The 18,948-nt window shown below is 39.2% G+C and overlaps 1 protein-coding gene across 1 annotated transcript; it reads right to left on the bottom strand.

Moving 5' to 3' along the window:
• Positions 1 to 5,132: 5,132 nt before the first annotated feature.
• On the bottom strand, positions 5,133 to 17,004 carry LOC306789933 (adhesion G-protein coupled receptor G5; the record flags this gene model as incomplete). The annotated part of the gene is made up of 12 exons (XM_079286027.1): positions 5,133 to 5,328; positions 6,486 to 6,642; positions 7,272 to 7,401; positions 7,749 to 7,845; positions 9,134 to 9,402; positions 9,691 to 9,809; positions 10,288 to 10,382; positions 10,542 to 10,587; positions 10,697 to 10,810; positions 12,823 to 12,939; positions 13,819 to 13,958; positions 16,170 to 17,004. 12 exons carry the CDS (start codon positions 17,002 to 17,004, stop codon positions 5,240 to 5,242), a joined length of 2,208 nt encoding a protein of 735 aa, XP_079142153.1. The 3' UTR covers positions 5,133 to 5,239.
• Between the last annotated feature and the right edge of the window lie 1,944 nt (positions 17,005 to 18,948).

An 18,948-nucleotide genomic window follows, 5' to 3' on the forward strand; every position in this document is an offset into this window, starting at 1 on the left:
TGACCACGTGCAGAGACAAGCTCTTCATCCTGTAGTTCATGAAGCCGCCGTTGTCAAGCTTGGATATCTGCATGATGTTATGGATCATCTGTTTCTCCGTACTGCAGAAAGATATTGAGGATGTTACAACGCCTTAAAATGCATCTCGGAGGACACGTGGAGAGGAGAGGAAAGGAGTGGAGATCAAAATCAGTTCATTGATTGGTCAGCTGATCTGATGGCCGGGCTGTTGTGGGACCAGCATTACTGTCATATTAATAGCAATGAAAGATTGTTAAACTGTAGATGACAGGCAAACTACCTGTGGAAACAGGAAGGACAGCAGCGACGCTCAGTTATTCATGAATAAAAATATTACATGTGGGTAGGATTTTGTAACGTTGTTTGTTTTTTCTTCATAAGCCAAAGGCTTTTCTTATTTTCCTCTTTTGTTTTCTGTTCCATAATATTAAGTCGCAGGTATTATAATTAGTCCTATAATATTAGCCTGAGGCGGAAAAATAATTCTCATTAAGCTATAGATTTTATTTAGAAAATGTAAAGCTACCTTAATAGCTCCATCATATCCAATCTGTTCTTCGGTAATACAAATATTTAGAAAATTTGAGAAATTTCAATCAGTCACATTCTATGATTCCCAGACCCCTCAATATATCTATACTGGAGCAACAGTCATCAGACATCACGTATTAAGCTCTTTAACTGTTACTTCTTTCTCCACATTTGACAGCTGAGATACTGAGCATCATGAGTAACTGCCTCAGGGGTTGTATAGAAGTGGATTTATTCCCTCAGTAAACATTGTAAACATGAGTTTATGGTCTCAATCTCTAGTTTCAAGTCTTCTTCAATACAGCATGATGTTCATTGAGTAAATTATGGTCCATTTACAGTCAAATAGACGTAATGTTTTCGGGCGGGGCTTCCTTGGGATTGACAGGTCTCTATCAAATCCTCTATTCATCCTCTGGGAACCATGAATGTTTGTTGAGGTATGTCAGTCTGGACCAAAGTGGTCGACCAGCTGATGGACCGACATTGCTAACACTAGCGCCCAGGCTAAAAACAGATTCATAGAAAACAGTGTGAACTAAATTTGTCTGCAGAGCAGCAGCCGGAGGAGTACACGAAGCATCTGGTCTGACACTGACCTTACGAAGGCTTCCTTGATTGCATGGTCCCTACTGAAGAGCAGTGGACACGAATCCCTAAAGTAGAGGAGATGCATTATGTTCTCCTGGTAAGAGCTTTCCCTTTTCAGCGAATCAATCAGGCACAGGAGGGTCGAGTTGATGCATAAGTTTAGACTGCAATTGTAATCTGCCAAGTGAGAGAGGAATCAGACTTAATGTGCAGATATATAATCAGGCTGTTTTTCTGGAGACAGGGTAGATGGGGATGGATGTGAATCAGGCACAGCACCTCTTTGAGTCAGAGTATATGTACGGCCTGCTTGAGATTCAGCGTACTCACATGATCCTATGCTGACCGCAACCCCATCAGACACGCTAGCCTGTAAGCAATCAAACGGTTTATTGAACTTCGACAAATTGTTGGAGGTGCACTGAAAGATGCAGGAGGAGCCATTCGCCAAGCATCTCATGTAACCCGGCTGCTCAACAACGATGTCACGAACCACCACGTTGATATTTTCCATGGTGATAGTAATGTCACCATCTGAAATGTTGAAACAAACTGAACACAGAGACAGGAGATGAGGAACAAGTCACTGCGTCTTTACAAATATTCAGTAACAATGATACAAAAAAGGACTTCTCATCTTTTTTTTAATGGTTTAGTAGAGGTTTTATTAAAGGACATTGTTTTAAAATTCCAAGCAGGCAACCATACATTTACATTCACAGTACAAGAAAGAAAAATGGCAAGCCTTTTTTTGCAGAAGAGATTACGAGATGCTGAGCTACAGTGGCATTTTATTAGACCCGTTTGTGCAATCACTTGACTTTCAATACTCTTTATTTTTTTCTTTTTAAACTCTACAGAACCAACGTTTAGCCAATTCTTCTTTGTTCTGCTGTGCTCGATAACCAACCGTGTGCTGTTTTCCTGCCGTGTTGAAATAGGCTGGGTAGTAGCTATGTTTTTTTATTTTCAGGTACACTGTTCCTTTAAGATTTAGAGAGGTCAGAAATAAAGAGCAGAAAGAGCTAGACATAATTAATGAAATGAATACTATCTATTATTGCTGATCTAGAACTGATGCATTACTCCGTCTTTGGTGTACGAAACCAAAATGAAAAAATAAAATCCATACCTTGGTCAGCCAGCGCTTCAGGCAGCAGCAGTAACAGCAGTAAGGGAACCATTGTGCTTCCTCTGAATACGTGTCGGATGGAAGGATAAACAGCAGGATGACACTTTATGACAGCCCTCATTCATAAATGATACATTTATAGTTCATTAAATTAATATATTACTGCTAACAAACAATTCAATTACAATTATTTTACAACTTAATGTAAGTTATTTGAACAATTTATTGTTGCCCACATCGTAACATTTGTAAATTATTACCAAATGATTTGTAAAAGATGAAGAAATCACTTTGTAAAACATCTATCAACATCAACATTGCATAAAAGATACTTGTACCAGTTTTGGCCAATAATTGGTAGGTTAACATTATTTGGATGGCTAAAGTTGCAGCTGATGATTCTAAAACGTTGTTAAACGGTTCATGAATCCTTGAATGTAAAGCATCTACTGACATTATTTGGACAGATAGTTAAAACTTTGTCAATGGCTAATAATTGGTTTCTGGTCCATCTGTCTACGTAATGTTTATGGATGTTATACAAACAATTTCTGAAAGGTTAACGAATCATTTGGTAATCATTAACAAATACTTAATATAATGTATGAAATATAATCAGAATGTAATTATTATTGTCTCTTATCAGCTATGATACAATATAACTATTTAAAATTACACAAACTGATGGCAGAACTAATAATTAGTAAACATTATCAATGATAATTCCGAACTAAGATGCAATTAACTATTAATGTACTATTTATTAATGATGGTTATTATAAAGTGTTGACGTACAGTCGGACAAAAAGCAACTAAACAGAGCAGAGCTGCATGTGTGACGCCCTCTGCTGTTCTTTTGCTGCTCTTTCTATGAAATCCAAAAACCCACAAATATGAATTTACTCTCCAGATTCCACCAGTGGTAAAGACATACAAGCAGATCGCCCCTTTATCAAAGAACCACACTTGATTTTAACTTGAATATAGTTCAATTAAAAAAGGATTTGAACTCATTACAGCAATAAGTGATATATATAAGCCCTCCCATTCAGTCCAGCCCAGTATTGGGGTCACTGCTAATGATAATAGAGTACAGAAAGAATCAAAAATGTGAAATGAAAAAACATTCAAAACTCAAAAAGGTAAAATTTGAAAAGGCTATGGCTTTTATTGTTGGCCAAATAGAGGAACATCTGTCATACAGTTCCACCTAAACGGACATTTGAAGTCCATCACCAAGATTTCTGTATCTATGAAACCAATCACCAAAGTTATATTCTAACAAATACTTACATTATTACTGCGAGGCCATGGAGTAGTCTCTTACTTCTGAAGTGAAGAGGAGGAACCAGACAAACACTGATCCGTGCCGGTTGGGTTATCTCGCCATCAGGAGCACAAGACAACAGTGCCTGTGTTCGGTCTGCTGGATGACTTCGCTCCATGCAAATATATGTTTCTATCAGTGCAATAAAGTTACTGGCGGTGAGTTTGTTTTTCGTGCTTGTATGTTGAGAACTGACGTCAGAGTCTCAATTCCACTGCTGCAGTAAAGCAGGTCTGTCAACAGAGATGTGCCATCACGTACATTAACAACCTTATGGTTTGGAAAATCATTGAAGAATGTAAAGGTTCCAGGTGTAGTAATGTGTCAGCCTTTCATGATTTAATAAAGGTTAAAAAAACATCATACGTTACACACACGCTGACATTATGAAAAACATGAGCCAAGTTTAACATGTCAAAATACAATATGCAATAGATATAAAGTCAGGAGGCTACACTCAGAGAATCTATAGCTCTCTCACAGCACCTCAGCCAATGCCAGATCAGACCCAGATCAGATCTGGACACCATGCAGAAAAGGGGATGTGTGCCCTGCAGACAAGTCCTTGGTGCTTCCCCTCTCTTCCATCACAGACATTCTGGGATTTTCGCACTAACTGCAACATTCTCTCTTGAAAGATTCACTAAAAGGAGTGAGATGGTAAAGACCTGTGTCACCCTGCCCCAAAAATAGAAAAAGTAAAAATGTGGAACCATCCCATCTATGCTGCATTGGAATGTGCCTTAAAGGGATAGTTCGGGTCTTTTGACGTGGGGTTGTATGAGGTACTTATACCTAAATTTGTCTGCAGAGCAGCAGCCGGAGGAGTACACGAAGCATCTGGTCTGACACTGACCTTATGAAGGCTTGACCCTTTAAAACACCAAATCCAAACAAATAAAACAAACGAACGAACCTATCGGGGGCAGCGGTAGACCAGCAACTCCTGTTCTGTGAGGTAAAATTACTGTTTTTGTCAAAGGAATCTTGTAGCTTTCAAGAGAGCATCAATGGGGTATGACAGCTTCAGTTCCCCATTGGAAAATGCTGTCTGAAGCAAAGTAAAGTCGTGAAAATATTGTAAATATAGCGTAGCATTTAGGTGGTTAAAATACATTTTGCTGCTGACCCCGTCCACAGCAGTACATTACTTTGCCCCCGAGCTGGTGCTCCTGTCTGTTGACAGCCGCCATGTACTGTAGGTTGGAAAAGTATCTCATACAACCCCACTTACAAAAACATCTGTACTAACCCTATGGACTAACCTATGGTCATGACTAGCATCTGCATAATACATCTACTGGTTTATATTAATAAACCCTTCACCACGATGTTTGTATGAGAACACCAGTGTATGACAATAGTATAAAATATCACTCAGTTGCTAAAAATATTGAACATGTATTGTTACAGTCACCTGCACGAGTTAGCTCTAACTAGCACGCTTGCTTCTCTTTACATTAAACATTAAAACATCATGATCTAAAGCAGAAATGATAACGGCAAACTTTACAGTATTTCTGCATACATTTCCCCAACACACACACACACACACACACACACACATGCACGCACGCATGTACAAACACACAGAAACACACAAAGAGAAGAAAGGTCTGGGTGTGATGAGTTGAGGCTCAGCTGTTGGTGGTTACACTCGTCGTGCTCGTCGTTGGTTTTCCGGTCTTTCTCAAAGACATCACAAACCACAGGAAGATGAAGAAACCTGAGTCAAAGGAGTGACAAGAGACGTGTTGGAGACTACAGGAGCATGCAAATACTGCTGATTGTAAGAGGAATAAAAATCCCTGTTATGTTGAAAATGCAGAGACTTTGACCATTTATTGGGACGATGCATGCGCTGAACAAATTTGTGTTTCCATTACACATTGACAAGTTGTCCTGGATGGTCTGGCATAAACAAACCATTACAGCTCCTTCTTTTAACCCTTGTGCCTCTCTGGGGAAATTCGTGGCTTTAAAAAAAATAAAAATGTAATTCATCACTTGTGTTAATGCCAGACAGTCAGACAGAGATGTCGGCATTGAAACCCTTCGCCCTGTGGGGTGTATGCTATTCTCCTGGTTTCCTATTTCCTGTCCATCAAAATACATTTTTTGGTTCATCATAGACATATCCCAGACTGTGGAAAAAAAACCTTGCATTTAGAAAAACAGTGCAATTGTGTAAACAAACTGGCGTTTAAAGTGTTAATTCAATGAATCCATATGTTGTAGTCATGATCAGGACTGATGTTGGTTAAAATATTTAACTCAGTGAAAGTGGAAAATAATATTAACATAGTGTTTTTATGGCAGTTTTAAGAGGGGGATATTTGACATTTTTGCCAACTAAGATATAGAAGTTATAGATAACCAATCAATTTATTGTTTAATCTGACAAATGCATCGCAATCAATGTGAAAAAAAAATCCCCACAGCATTTAATCTCGAGAAAATAATTGAATTGTTGTTTTTCATAACAACAGCTCCATTATACACACAAACTGGCCTTTAAAGGGTTACAATTCTAAAAAAGGATTCATCTAATGTCACTATGATCAGGACTGAAGTTGGCAAAACGATTTGAATCAGTGAGAGTGGAAAATAATATTTATACTGTATGGAATGTTTTTGACGTACACTTTTTTGTTTCATCAAGTTCATGATTTAAGTTCATCAAGTGGAAAAATATATGTATCATAAAGACTATAAAGCAATGTTCAGCTTTCTATACTGTTGTTGTGCTGAACCCAGAGGATCAACTCCGCATAAACAACAAGTGTCACTGAAATATGCAGCCAATAAGCCTTTCTCTCATTTTTACAGTATAGCATCACCATATAGCATACAGCTGAACAAAAGGAGGCAGGCTGTGCAGACCTTGCAGCGGGTTCAGGATGCAGAAGAGGTAGAGGCCCGGAGTGGTTAGGTAGCCAAAGGAGAAGAAGACCAGGCCCCAGGTGATGCCAAGCAGAGTGGTGACTCCCAGCAGGGTACAGGCGCCTCGCTTGGCTCTGTTACCGTCGCTCTGCCCATACTGACACGCAGAAATATTGTGTAAAAATGGACACATTAGCAGGTCATAGACGTTTAGAAACTATTCAGGTGGAGACTGTGACATGTATGTTGTTGTCTGGTATTGTGACAACAACACATGAGTGTAGAAAGCTCCTCCTGAATGGAGGCAGATTTGATCTTCTTCAGTTTATTTAAAAAGCTTTGCTCTCGGGAGTCGTATTTTCACCATTTCACCATCACCATTTGAGTGCTTCCTACGAGACGCAGTCGTTCACTTATACGGCTGGGTGGAGACGGCGGGGACTAGAATGATTTTTAATCAAATGTATGACTAAAAGATAAAGAATAAGACCGATGATGTTCTACATTTTCCTTGTTGTCTACAAATCCCATGAGAAGACCAAAACAAACAACGTGTAAGTCTGCCTGTGGATACTTTCCAACCCGTTGGATAACAATGGAGCTCTGTGGCTCTTAATAAGTGAATGCACAGACAATATTTGCTAGCAGGATCACGTCGTTGTTGGTTTTGGCTTCATGGTGTATTTTGACAGCTGAAATGTAAGGAGCATCACCAGACTCTGAACATCCTTTTTTTTTTTTAAAGACAAGAATAGCAGAATGCAAAGAGTGCAGATTGACTCGAACCTCTCTGCTCTGGTGGAATCCCACGATGTGTCTGACTGTCACCACCAATATGATCATGTTGAAGATGAACACCAGGCCAAACGCTCCCACTGTAGTCACCGTCTTCACCGTGGTGTTGACTATATAGCATCTAGAGAGAGAGGGCATGGGCCAGCATTTCATCTCGTACGCTAAAGAAATCCAACAGGAGTTCTGTAATAAATACGTCAATTCAGGTGACTAAAGATTCAACAATATGTCAGTAAATATGTACTTTAGCCAATAGATAATTTTCTGTTCGTCACTCAGAGTATATCAGCACAGCTGTTCCTTCCTTTCATTTATAACATCAGTTGTCTATGCGGTTTGTGTACCATTTCCCAAATACACAGAAATACACAGAATGGCCGACGCACATGCAAAACACAGAATCAATGTCTGTTAATTATTAGTCTAGATTGTACATGCTTGCAAATGTATTTCCTGCTTCTCCCTTACACTTCGGTGCTGTTGGAGTTCGACGAGTCCAGAGAGACGCGTCCATAGAAGCCTCTGTCGATGGCGACCACCACGGACACGATGACTGCAGGGACCCCTGAAACACAAGGATGAATCCAGGCAACGAGGCCTTCACTGAAGGGGCAGGGATGGAAAGTAACCGAGTATACTCAATAAGTACTGTACTTTAGTACAATCTTGAAGTACTTGTACTTTACTTGAGTGTTTGCATTACATGCTACTCTATACTTCTATTCCATTTGAGAGGCAAGTATTTTATGTTTTACTCCACTTTTATATTTATTTGATAACTTTAGGTAGTTTGCAGATTAATATTCTTGATACAAAACATAATCATCAAATACATTTTGATGTATTACTATGGATAAAGATGGCAGCTAAGCCATATATATATATATATATATATATATATATATATATATATATATATATATATATATATATATTAGTGCTGGGCAAAGATTAAACAATTAATCGCGATTAATCGCATGGATTTTTTGTGATTAATCGCGATTAATCGCATTGTTATGGCAAAGTTCAATAATGAATTATAAAGTAGTGTATTGCGCACTTTTATTTTAAAAGTACTGCTATATGAACAAAAGGGCAATAACATTTGGTTCACGAGATGCAGGCAGCATGTTTCATACTTAATGTGAATATAATTCATACTTTGTTGGCATCTTATTCTGAAAACCGGATGTTCGTCTGAAGAAACCGGATGTTGTCTCACGTTAATGTTTCCGCTAACTTTCAAAGTCCTTCACCTGCTCCCGATCTGTGCCGTTTAAATGCGTTTACGGTGAATGTCAGCATACAGGTGCACTAACATGTAAGTGTCTGCTGAGTGGACCACGGAGATCGGAGTGTCTGCTGACTTTACCGCAGCGATGTCCAGTAGTCTCCAGGGAGAGCAGCGGACGTCGCCTTTTCTCTACGGCAACCCTGAAGGGACATCATATCTCGAATACAAAACGATAAACATGAGACAGTCTGACTGTAGGATGTTTGCTGGTGTTTATCCCACTGTTCTTGTCATCCTCTTGTTGTTATGTATATGTATGTCTCTTGTCTTTCAGTTTAAAAAAATAAATAAATAAAATTTAATTTAAAAATTTAATTTAAAAAAATGAACGCGTTAACTTGCCCAGCATAATAAGTACTCTTACCTTTTGTACTTTAAGTCCATTTTGATGCTATTACTTTTAATAGTAAATTTACTTTTATTTAAGCAAAATGCAGGACTTTTAATTGTAACCAAGTATTTCTGCACTGTGGTATTGTTACTTCTACTTAAGCACAAGATGTGAGTACTTCTTCCACCACTGCTGCATTTGTTGACTGGCCTTGGTGACTCCACTCACCCCATCCCAGCACGCTGAGTTTGAGCAGGTATCTCCTGATGTAGATGTTGAAGACTCTGACGAGGAGAAGGTACAGGTGGAACCCCTCCAGGGCCATCCAGCTGAAAGTGGCCAGCAGGAAGTAGTGAAGAGAGAGAGCCATGTAGAGGCAAAGCCCAGTGGAGGACAGCGTTGCCACCCACTGGCTGGGGAGGAGGTGCAGGTTGAGGAAAATCAGGGCAATGGCCAGGTTGATGTGGACCTTCATGGAGACATCTGCTCTGATCTTTCTGTCAGACAGAGGAGAATCGATCCATTGTGAGTGTTAAATCATGTGCAGATTTCACTTAAGGTGAGACTGAATGTGATGATAGCAAAGGGAAAGCACGTTGCATTTTAAACGAATAGAAAGAAGAGAGGAAACAAATCAGGCAACACATGGAGAGAGGCGTTAAGGCAGTACAGCAAGAAAAAGTCAAACAAGGGTAGAAGAAGAGAGCAAGTGAAGGGAGCAAGGACAGAACAGGACGCTGCTGTGAGAGGATAGATTGAAGGTAAATCTGAAGAGAATAAATGACCTATTTGTGATGAAGAGCAGAACGGTGATGACCAGGGCAAAAAGAGACAGACTGCAGCCAATCAGAGTGATGTATGTCAGAATCTCCTGGTGTTCAGGTGTGAGGTTAGGAGAAGACACCTGAGGAGGGAAGGCACGGGACATTTTCTCTTTTTACTTCATTACCTCTATTTGATAGAGAAGATTAGGATTTTCATACAGTATGATAAGTTTATCAATGAAGTTACATTGTTACAAAGGAAATTACTCTCAGCTTTATTAACAGCACCATGTGTTATTTCATCATTGTGTTGATGTATCAATGACAATAAAATATCTATTATCTAATTCGAACGAATAGAATTGTAAATAAAAACTTGTGCATAAAGAATATGCACAAGTATCTGCATGAGATACGTCAATATATCAGGACACTTTGCTGATAATAATTGATTTGATTTCCACTGTATGTAGTGCTTCTCACAGCTATGCATGCTTTTAAAAGATGTCATGGATTCATGGCCAAGTTGTTCGCTGTTGTGCTGTGAATATGCAGTCTCAATTAACTTGGTTGTCTCTGTGCAATTGTTCCTTGTAAGGTGAAGAAGGTCCAGCCTACCACGAGCACGCCGAAGTATGTGAGGTGATTGCAGGAGCAGGTGACGAAGCTCTGACCCCGCTTCCACTCCGTGTTGCAGCCAGCGTCGCTAAATCCTGATGATAAAACAACAACACACCGACAGACCCATTATGCAAATAATCCAGACACATTTGGATAACATCAACTCACCTAACCAGCTGCAATGAATCCAACTCATGAACATCATAACAAAAAAACTCTGTTTATTCATAAAAAACTTTATTTGTACTCACTCTCTGTTGAAAAGTTCAAGAACACACAGCTGGGCTTTTCGGTATCCTGTGACACAACAATATACTAGCTTTACATTTGGGTTTACGTTGTCCGTATGTTCAAATGTTTTACTTTTGTTGGGCTGAAGATACAAATTGAAGGAAGTTGTAGTTACATTTACATGAACATTCACTGTGATGTTGACACGCTCCTGCAGTCCTGAAACATCCTTGTCCTGCACACTCAGGCCAACCAGTCTGTTCTCATATAATACACCTCCCAATGCGGTCTACATGGTCAACATACAGTCACTCAGTTAGTTTATACAAGACAATTAAAATGTGATTACTCTCCTGAATCCTCTTGCTGCTTGGTATTATCAATCTATCAGTATCGGTGTACAGAACTTTGCTTCCTCAAAGCTTCCTAAAACCAATTATGGTTTACTGCAGAGGGAAATAGTGAAGAGCTACTTCTACTTCAGAAAAAAAAGCGACGGTTGTTCATTACCTTCGTGTGATTTGCTGTCAGATTGCATTTGAGGTTACTGTATTTTGTCAGGAACGCACATCTCTTCCTCTTTTTGCTTAGGATTTCTGCCAGTGTGTTTATCAGACCTTTTTGAAAGCCACACCTGTAGTTTGTTATGGAAGAATTTTACCTCACAACAAGAGAGAAGGCCGGAGCACATGTGTCCGGCTGCCTTGTGCCGTCGTCACACGCTACAATAATAACTACCAAAACTGGTTTACAATTATAAGGAATTTAATTCCACTGATGTAAGCACGATTACAGTTATACATTGGAGTATGTACTCCTATGACATATTAAAACAATAAAACCCCATTTGCAAAAAACTCTACTCAGCTCCTCAGATATAAAAAACACGTCTGTTCTCTGCGAGCATCCAGGTGAGAGAGAAAAAGACTTCAATTAAACCTCCCACCCCTGTTTGACACACCTCCCCTTCCGTCTATCTCAATTGCTATTGGCTACCTTCCAGAAGTGTATTCTGCAACTTGGCAGAAGCTTCATGCTTCTGCATGTTTATGTTTATGCTTATGCTTATCTTAATTATGCATTCTCAAAACCCTTATGATTATGACTAACTATGAATTATTAATTATGAATTATTAAACACTTTTATTATATCTACTAACTACAGTTTTTTACTCAAATTTCTTACAAGTTCATCACTACAACATGTTTTCCAGTTATATTTAAAAGCAGCTCTAGGTGCCCTCTCTTAATGCCATATTATCTACATTTGGCCCAAAGAAGCAACAATTAAAACCAGGCTGAACATCGAACAGCAAATGTTCCCAGAAATGTAATGTAGAGTTGTTGTAGTAGCTTTAATAGCTTATTACGATTTGAATTTTTAAAATTAAAATACAGCAATGCTGGTCATCTTATCAGAACGAACCTGTGCCGTATTCATCTCACTTAACTTGACACAGTTTGTCCTCCTGCAGTTAAAATGAGTTGCTGGGGGTCTCAACATTGAACACATGGCGGCCATGAAGGAAGTTTTGCAACGTTGTAGCAAGTGTTCCTCTTTTTATCAACTGATCCCAAACCGTGTTCACCCCTCTATGAGGCACACCCACTCCACTTCCTGAATCACTCAGCCTGCTCGTAATGGCAACAAAACGTATTCATAAAGGTGCTATAGGAATTTATTTTTTCCAAAAATGTCAGGACAACAAGGTGATTACCTGCAGTCTCTGTAAATTGTTTTTTAACGGAGTAGCAATGGCTGCCTCGAATGCAAAAAGATATGTCTTCACAACCTGAGTCTAGTATTAGAATACTTGTAGCCATTATTGCAATTTGTTACGAAAATATAATTTTACTCAATAGCTTGAGTACGTGTGTTATCTAACTTAAACAAGAGCTCGGGCTGCTTCTTAATAAATCCCAATAAAACCCAATAATCAACTATTTCTTAATATGAGCATGATAACAATGATGGACATGCATGAAATGTTCACTTTAAGTTTCCACTGTACTCCAGAACTGCAGGCACTCACAAGTATGGCATGAACTGCAGGTCAAAGTTGAACCAAGGGAGTAGCTGTGCAAAGACTTATGGATCATTTGGGTCCCTTGGTTTTCACTTAATAAGTGTTGCCCTACACTGAGCTTTGTTCATTAAAGCAATAATCTTAATTGGGCTGAAACATGCAGAATCAGGAGTGGTCCTTTAACTTAAATGTACAATGTAAACACAATACAAAATGATTATATCCTCAGATTGTCTCCTTTAAAGTTTCCTTTAAAAAAAGTCTCGTCTCTGACCTCGTTTGCTTCAGACCAGGTAAACATGCAGAACACAATGGTGTTTGATCCGGCATCCAACTCTTTCGGCAGTCGGACCCTCACTTTGCTGTTGTTGACAGCCCTGTCTGCCATTGCCTATATCAGAGGCACAGAAACAAAAACAGGGAAACCCTCCATGTTAATACTTGTAACTCAATGTAACTCCCACATCTACTTTGGTACCTTATCGCACCAGCAGGGACAGACTTTACATTTTCAAACAATGCTGGCTCAACACAGTATACATGCTCACTACCAATCTGGGTTTGTGAGGCTGACACTGACCCATGGCCTTCCTGTGGAGGGGTCAACGCAGAGGAGAGCATTTGAGGGGTCTTGTAAATATCATGAAAAAAAGCACACCGCAGAACATAATGTCTTTCTCCTGGACGGGTAACTCACTACCGATTTCAAACGTTTTAAATGGATCCTTGTAATAATTAGTCATTGATTAATAACAACTAGTGATTGTCAATGAGAACACATTGACATACTCAACACCGTAAAAAATAAGAATTGAGGAAGATTGCTTGTAAGTTGTCCTGCCCTGTGTATAAGAAGTGGATGGAAACACCGTAACGTAGCATATTAGTTTGTGCACTGCCATTTTAAAGCCTCCAGTTTTGCATTTTGGCCGCCACCATCTTGTTTTTTTGCAACCAGAAGTCACATGAGAGGGGGGAGTTAAGTATCACAGAATGCTGAACAAGATATTTTGAGCAACCAAAAAGGTTACAAATAAAACGCTGTGGTAGCGACCTGTCAATAACACTGTAGCCCCGCCCTCAAGCATCCCCTGCTTTATGGTCTGTTTGACTCTAAATGGACCATAATTTACAAAATGAACATCATGCTGTATTGACGAAGACTTTAAACTAGCGATTGAGACCATAAACTCATGTTTACAATGTTTACTGAGGGAGATATTTCAGTCTGGATATTGCCATCACTAGGGCATGCTACTTGCATCCTTACCTCTGTGTCACTAGCAAGTATTTCAAGGCCTTTGAAGGGGCCATCGGGTTTGTGCAGGAGGACCAAATAACGGCTCTGGGTGAAGGCTGTAGTACCATTCACCTCTGTTTCCTTTAGAACCTCTTCTAGGTTCTTTATGGCTCTTGTGGAAAAGGACAGCAAATTACAAACATGTACATCATTCTCATTTATAACTCTTTTCCTTAAACCAAATAATTGTTGGAATGCTGTTCAGCATTCCAACGATTGTTCTTCGAATCTTTATTCAACTTCTATTTCTTCCGTCCCACCTCTTCTTCTCCTTCATATTTTAAGCTACAGAAACCGTTCAACTATTAAAATGTTCAGCTCTTTCACCAGAGGGGTGCTATGACTTTTCATATGTCTAACCTTTAAACTTTTTGAATTATTAAGCTTTTTATTTTCAATGGGATCTCTATGGAGAATATTTTGATGAACTAGAAAAAGCATTTCCTGCTGAAAATGCATTGGAATGCTGAAAGCTGAAATTAATTGTGAAAAAATTGCTGAAAATTAAGAAATGGGAGACTATCTGTCTGAAAAATGTTGAAGCCCGAAAGCATTTAAACTGCACTGCTGAAAAACCTTCTCGTTGAAATGTCTCACTGTGGTGTCTGTAGCTGAAAGTATGAGGAAGAAGAAGGCTTTGAAAGTTGAAGTACAACAGGATTTGAAGATTTTCTCCATAGAGATCCCATTCAAAAGAAAATTGCAAAAAGCTTAATTCAAAAAGTTTCAAAAAGATTGCAAATATGAAAAGTCAAAGCACCCCTCTCCTGAAAGAGCTGAACATTTTGATATTTGAACAATTTCTGTAGCTTAAACTAATTTCAGAAGTAGTGATATTTGTAGTAATAGTAGTAGAAGTTGTAGTTGAAGTAGAAGTATTATTAGTAGTAGAAGTATTAGTAGCATTAGAATAAGTAGTAGTAGTAGCAGTAGTGATATTTGTAATAGTAGTAGTAGAAGTCGTAGTTGTAGTAGAAGTATCATTAGTAGTAGAAGTATTCGTATTTAGAATAAGTATTAGTATTTAGAAGAAGTAGTAGCCTATTATCAGTCGTAGTAGTAATAGCTGTAGTCGTGGTCGTATTATTTAATATAACAGTGGTAGTAGTAGTAGTAGCAGTAAAAGTAATGGCAGTATTTGAAGTAGCAGTAGTAGTAGTACTAGTAGCAGTCGTACTAATAGCTGTAGTAGTATTAGTACTGGTAGTAGCATGAATAGCAGTAGTAGCAGTTGTAGTATAAGTAATAGTAGTAGTGGTAGTAATAGCAGTAGTGGTAGTAATAATATTGATGGTAGCAGTAATAGCACTAGTAATAGTAGCAACAGCAAAAGTTGGAGTAGAAGTAGTAGCAGCAGTCGTAGTAGTAATACTAGAAATATTAGCAGCAGTAGTAGTTGTCGCAGTATTAGTAAGAGCATTCATTATTTCAACAAAAAAACCTAATTTTGAGCTGAATGTTTATATACAGTTAATCCATGGGGCTTTTATTTTGAAAGGGTGGGGCTGGGTGGGGGGAGAGGAGACATAATCATAATGTTTGACACACATAAACAGAGGTTATTAAACAACAGGCTTCATCACAAGCAGTTCAGTTAGAATTCACTCTCTGGGGCTTTTATTTTGAAATGGGGTGTGGGGTGTGGGGGAGAAGGGGAGAGGAGATAGAATCATAATGTTAGATAAACACAAACCGGTTATTAAATGACAGGCTCATCACAAGCATTTCAGTTAGGATTCAAATGCTACTAATACTTATACTGCTAATAATACTTCTACTACAACTTCTACTACTACTACAACAAATATCACTACCGCTGGAATTCTTTTAAGCTACAGAAACCGTTCAAATATCAAAATGTGCAGCTCTTTCAGGAGAGGGGTGATATGACTTCATATTTGTAATCTTTCAACTTTTTGAATTATTAAGCTTTTGAGATTCATTTCAGCTTTCAGCATTCCAACGCATTTTCAGCAGGAAATGCATTTTCCAGTTAATTCTGAACCACTGCATGTCTTAACCCAAACCCTTTGCAAATTCTTCATATTGCCCTGTTTCTTCCACCCATGTACAAATCTGGTGAAATACTGAAACAAACACAGATGCTCACACAAACAAGACCCAACAGATATAACATGCATTATTTTCGACACAATTAAAATGTTTACTTGATAGCGCCCCTGTGGTTTCCATTTTTCAGAATGTTGTTTGTATCTTGTATACAATTTTTGGAGTTCTTAACACCTGTAGAGTAAACAAATAATTTATTGATTTTCAAGACATACTATATTTAATAAAAAACATATATTGTAGTATCTCACCTCGTATTTTAACTCGTGTAGCACAATGATCTGAATCTCGTTCGGCACTGCGACCTGTATCGCCTTCGGCACTGCGACCTGAATCGTCTTCGGCACTGCGACCTGAATCTCGTTCGGCACTGCGACCTGAATCGCCTTCGGCACTGCGACCTGAATCGTCTTCGGCACTGCGACCTGAATCTCGTTCGGCACTGCGACCTGAATCGTCTTCGGCACTGCGACCTGAATCTCGTTCGGCACTGCGACCTGAATCGTCTTCGGCACTGCGACCTGAATCGTCTTCGGCACTGCGACCTGAATCTCGTTCGGCACTGCGACCTGAATCGTCTTCGGCACTGCGACCTGAATCGTCTTCGGCACTGCGACCTGAATCGTCTTCGGCACTGCGACCTGAATCTCGTTCGGCACTGCGACCTGAATCGTCTTCGGCACTGCGACCTGAATCGTCTTCGGCACTGCGACCTGAATCGTCTTCGGCACTGCGACCTGAATCGTCTTCGGCACTGCGACCTGAATCTCGTTCGGCACTGCGACCTGAATCGTCTTCGGCACTGCGACCTGAATCTCGTTCGGCACTGCGACCTGAATCGTCTTCGGCACTGCGACCTGAATCGCGTTCGGCACTGCGACCTGAATCGTCTTCGGCACTGCGACCTGAATGGCCTTCGGCACTGCGACCTGAATCGTCTTCGGCACTGCTACCTGAATCGCCTTCGGCACTGCGACCTGAATCATATTCGGCACTGCGACCTGAATCGTCTTCGGCACTGCTACCTGAATCGCGTTTGTGACCCGATGTGAACAGAACCAGCCAACAGAGGAGCCACCACTCCATCCTGTTATTCATTTAGAGAAAAAAAACAGACATATGTCATATATGTATGGTCAGAAAATGAACATCATGTCATGTATTTAAGGCTTAAATTTAAATTAAATTTTAAGCCTGACACACAGACACAGAGGAAAACACAATCTTCCACCATATTCATTGGTCTTAACTGTTACTACAACAAGAATGTTTACATTAATTTCAATACAGTTAGTTAAGTAACCGAAAGATATTACTTAGGCCTAATATTAGCATCAATGATCGCTGAGAAAATCTAAACATAGCCTACCTTTTTTATGTTGCTGAGTGTACAAATAATTTTGTCTGAAGACGCAGAGTACAGCTGATGTGACAACAGCACAAAAGCAAGTGAGGAAACCTGCTGAAGTCATTGAGCTTCATGGGAAGTGTCGAAAAAACAAAACATGTAAATGACATATTGAAATAAAAAGAGGAAGCAGCAGCAGTCAGAAAGCTAAAAACATCTACTGTATCGCTTGCTTCTGTCTGTTATGTATATTGCTCAGTGGTTCTGGCATGTATACCCAGTACTAACCCGAATATAATTGCAGAGGAATTAAACACAGTGGGGCATCAGTTCTGCTCAGTGGATCTCTTTCCAAAAATACAACTTTATTGACACTTTATATGTCGATTTCAGCGCCTCTTATTGTCTGTTCTCTTTGTCCATCACACAGTACCTACATTAACTCTATCAAGCCTGCTCATATGACAATACAAACAGATATCTTTCACAATTGAGAACATTTCCTTGCGTATGTTAACACTGTCACCAATGAATATGGACATTAAACACTGCACTTACTCTTTGTATACACATTAAGCATTAACTTTTTAGAAGCTGGTTTATTGTGAACATAGCAGTTGATTGGTTATATGCTGCACTTCTTAGTTTGTGGTTGTATATCCCTACTCCCACCAGCAGACGGGAGTAGCACATCAAGAAAGAAGCGAAACGAGGCGTTGAGAGTTGGAACCAAGCATTAAATCCTCCAATTTGTATATGTTGTGAAAACATGTTTAACTGGAACAAATATTTAAATAGTCTTTCCTGATAGCGTGATCGAGAAGTTAGCATTTCAAATGAAAACCTGCATCTGCATGGCCAGTCATGCTCACATTCCCATACTTTCTCTTGTATGTGACATTCAATGGAGCCTATGAAAAACCCAAAAACATGCATTAACCTTTTATTTACACCATTTAGAATAGAAACTCACTTGTGGAATCCCAAAATGATATATTCAAAATTAACGAAATCAAAAAAGAATAGTTATATGATTATATTGTGTAAAGGATATATCAATGAATGAACAATTACTGATCATCCATCATCAATACTCAATTCATTACTATCAAATATTTCACAATTCATTGTCATTGATTTATTCATTATTTCATTGTAGACGTTTACATTTCCCAATGCACTCTTTCAAAAGTTTGTTTCATTCAGCCATTTCCCCCGATAACACACCACATGTCAAGTCTCATTTTCATAACACCACTTTTAATAATGATGCATTATTTCTCACAACGTCACTTCTCATGACAGTGTTGTCACCGCTGTCCCACCTTTCAGCCAATCAGTGCCATCTGCCTCTTTTCCTGAAGGCTAGGAAGGAACTGCTACCAAATGTAACCAGTTAGCTCCTGTTAGCGAGCGCAACAACTATGCTAAAGCTATTCTAAATCAGCCATGTGTGGTTTATAAAAGATGTCAGTTTCCATGTCTCTGTGTGTGTACTGTGTTTAATTACAACAGCAGCTAGTTTATTGAGTCAAAATGACTTTGACATTGTCGTTGCTCCGGCTAACACGTGCTAACTGGTTAATTATGTTAGCAGTTGCTGAGCTTGCTAGCTGAGGAGCGGGCGGATTGGCTAAAAGATCATGAAAAGTGATATGATGAAATAAAAAGTGACGCTATCG

Source organism: Melanostigma gelatinosum (assembly GCF_949748355.1).
Source record: "Melanostigma gelatinosum genome assembly, chromosome: 2".
NCBI classification, from domain to species: Eukaryota; Metazoa; Chordata; class Actinopteri; order Perciformes; family Zoarcidae; genus Melanostigma; species Melanostigma gelatinosum.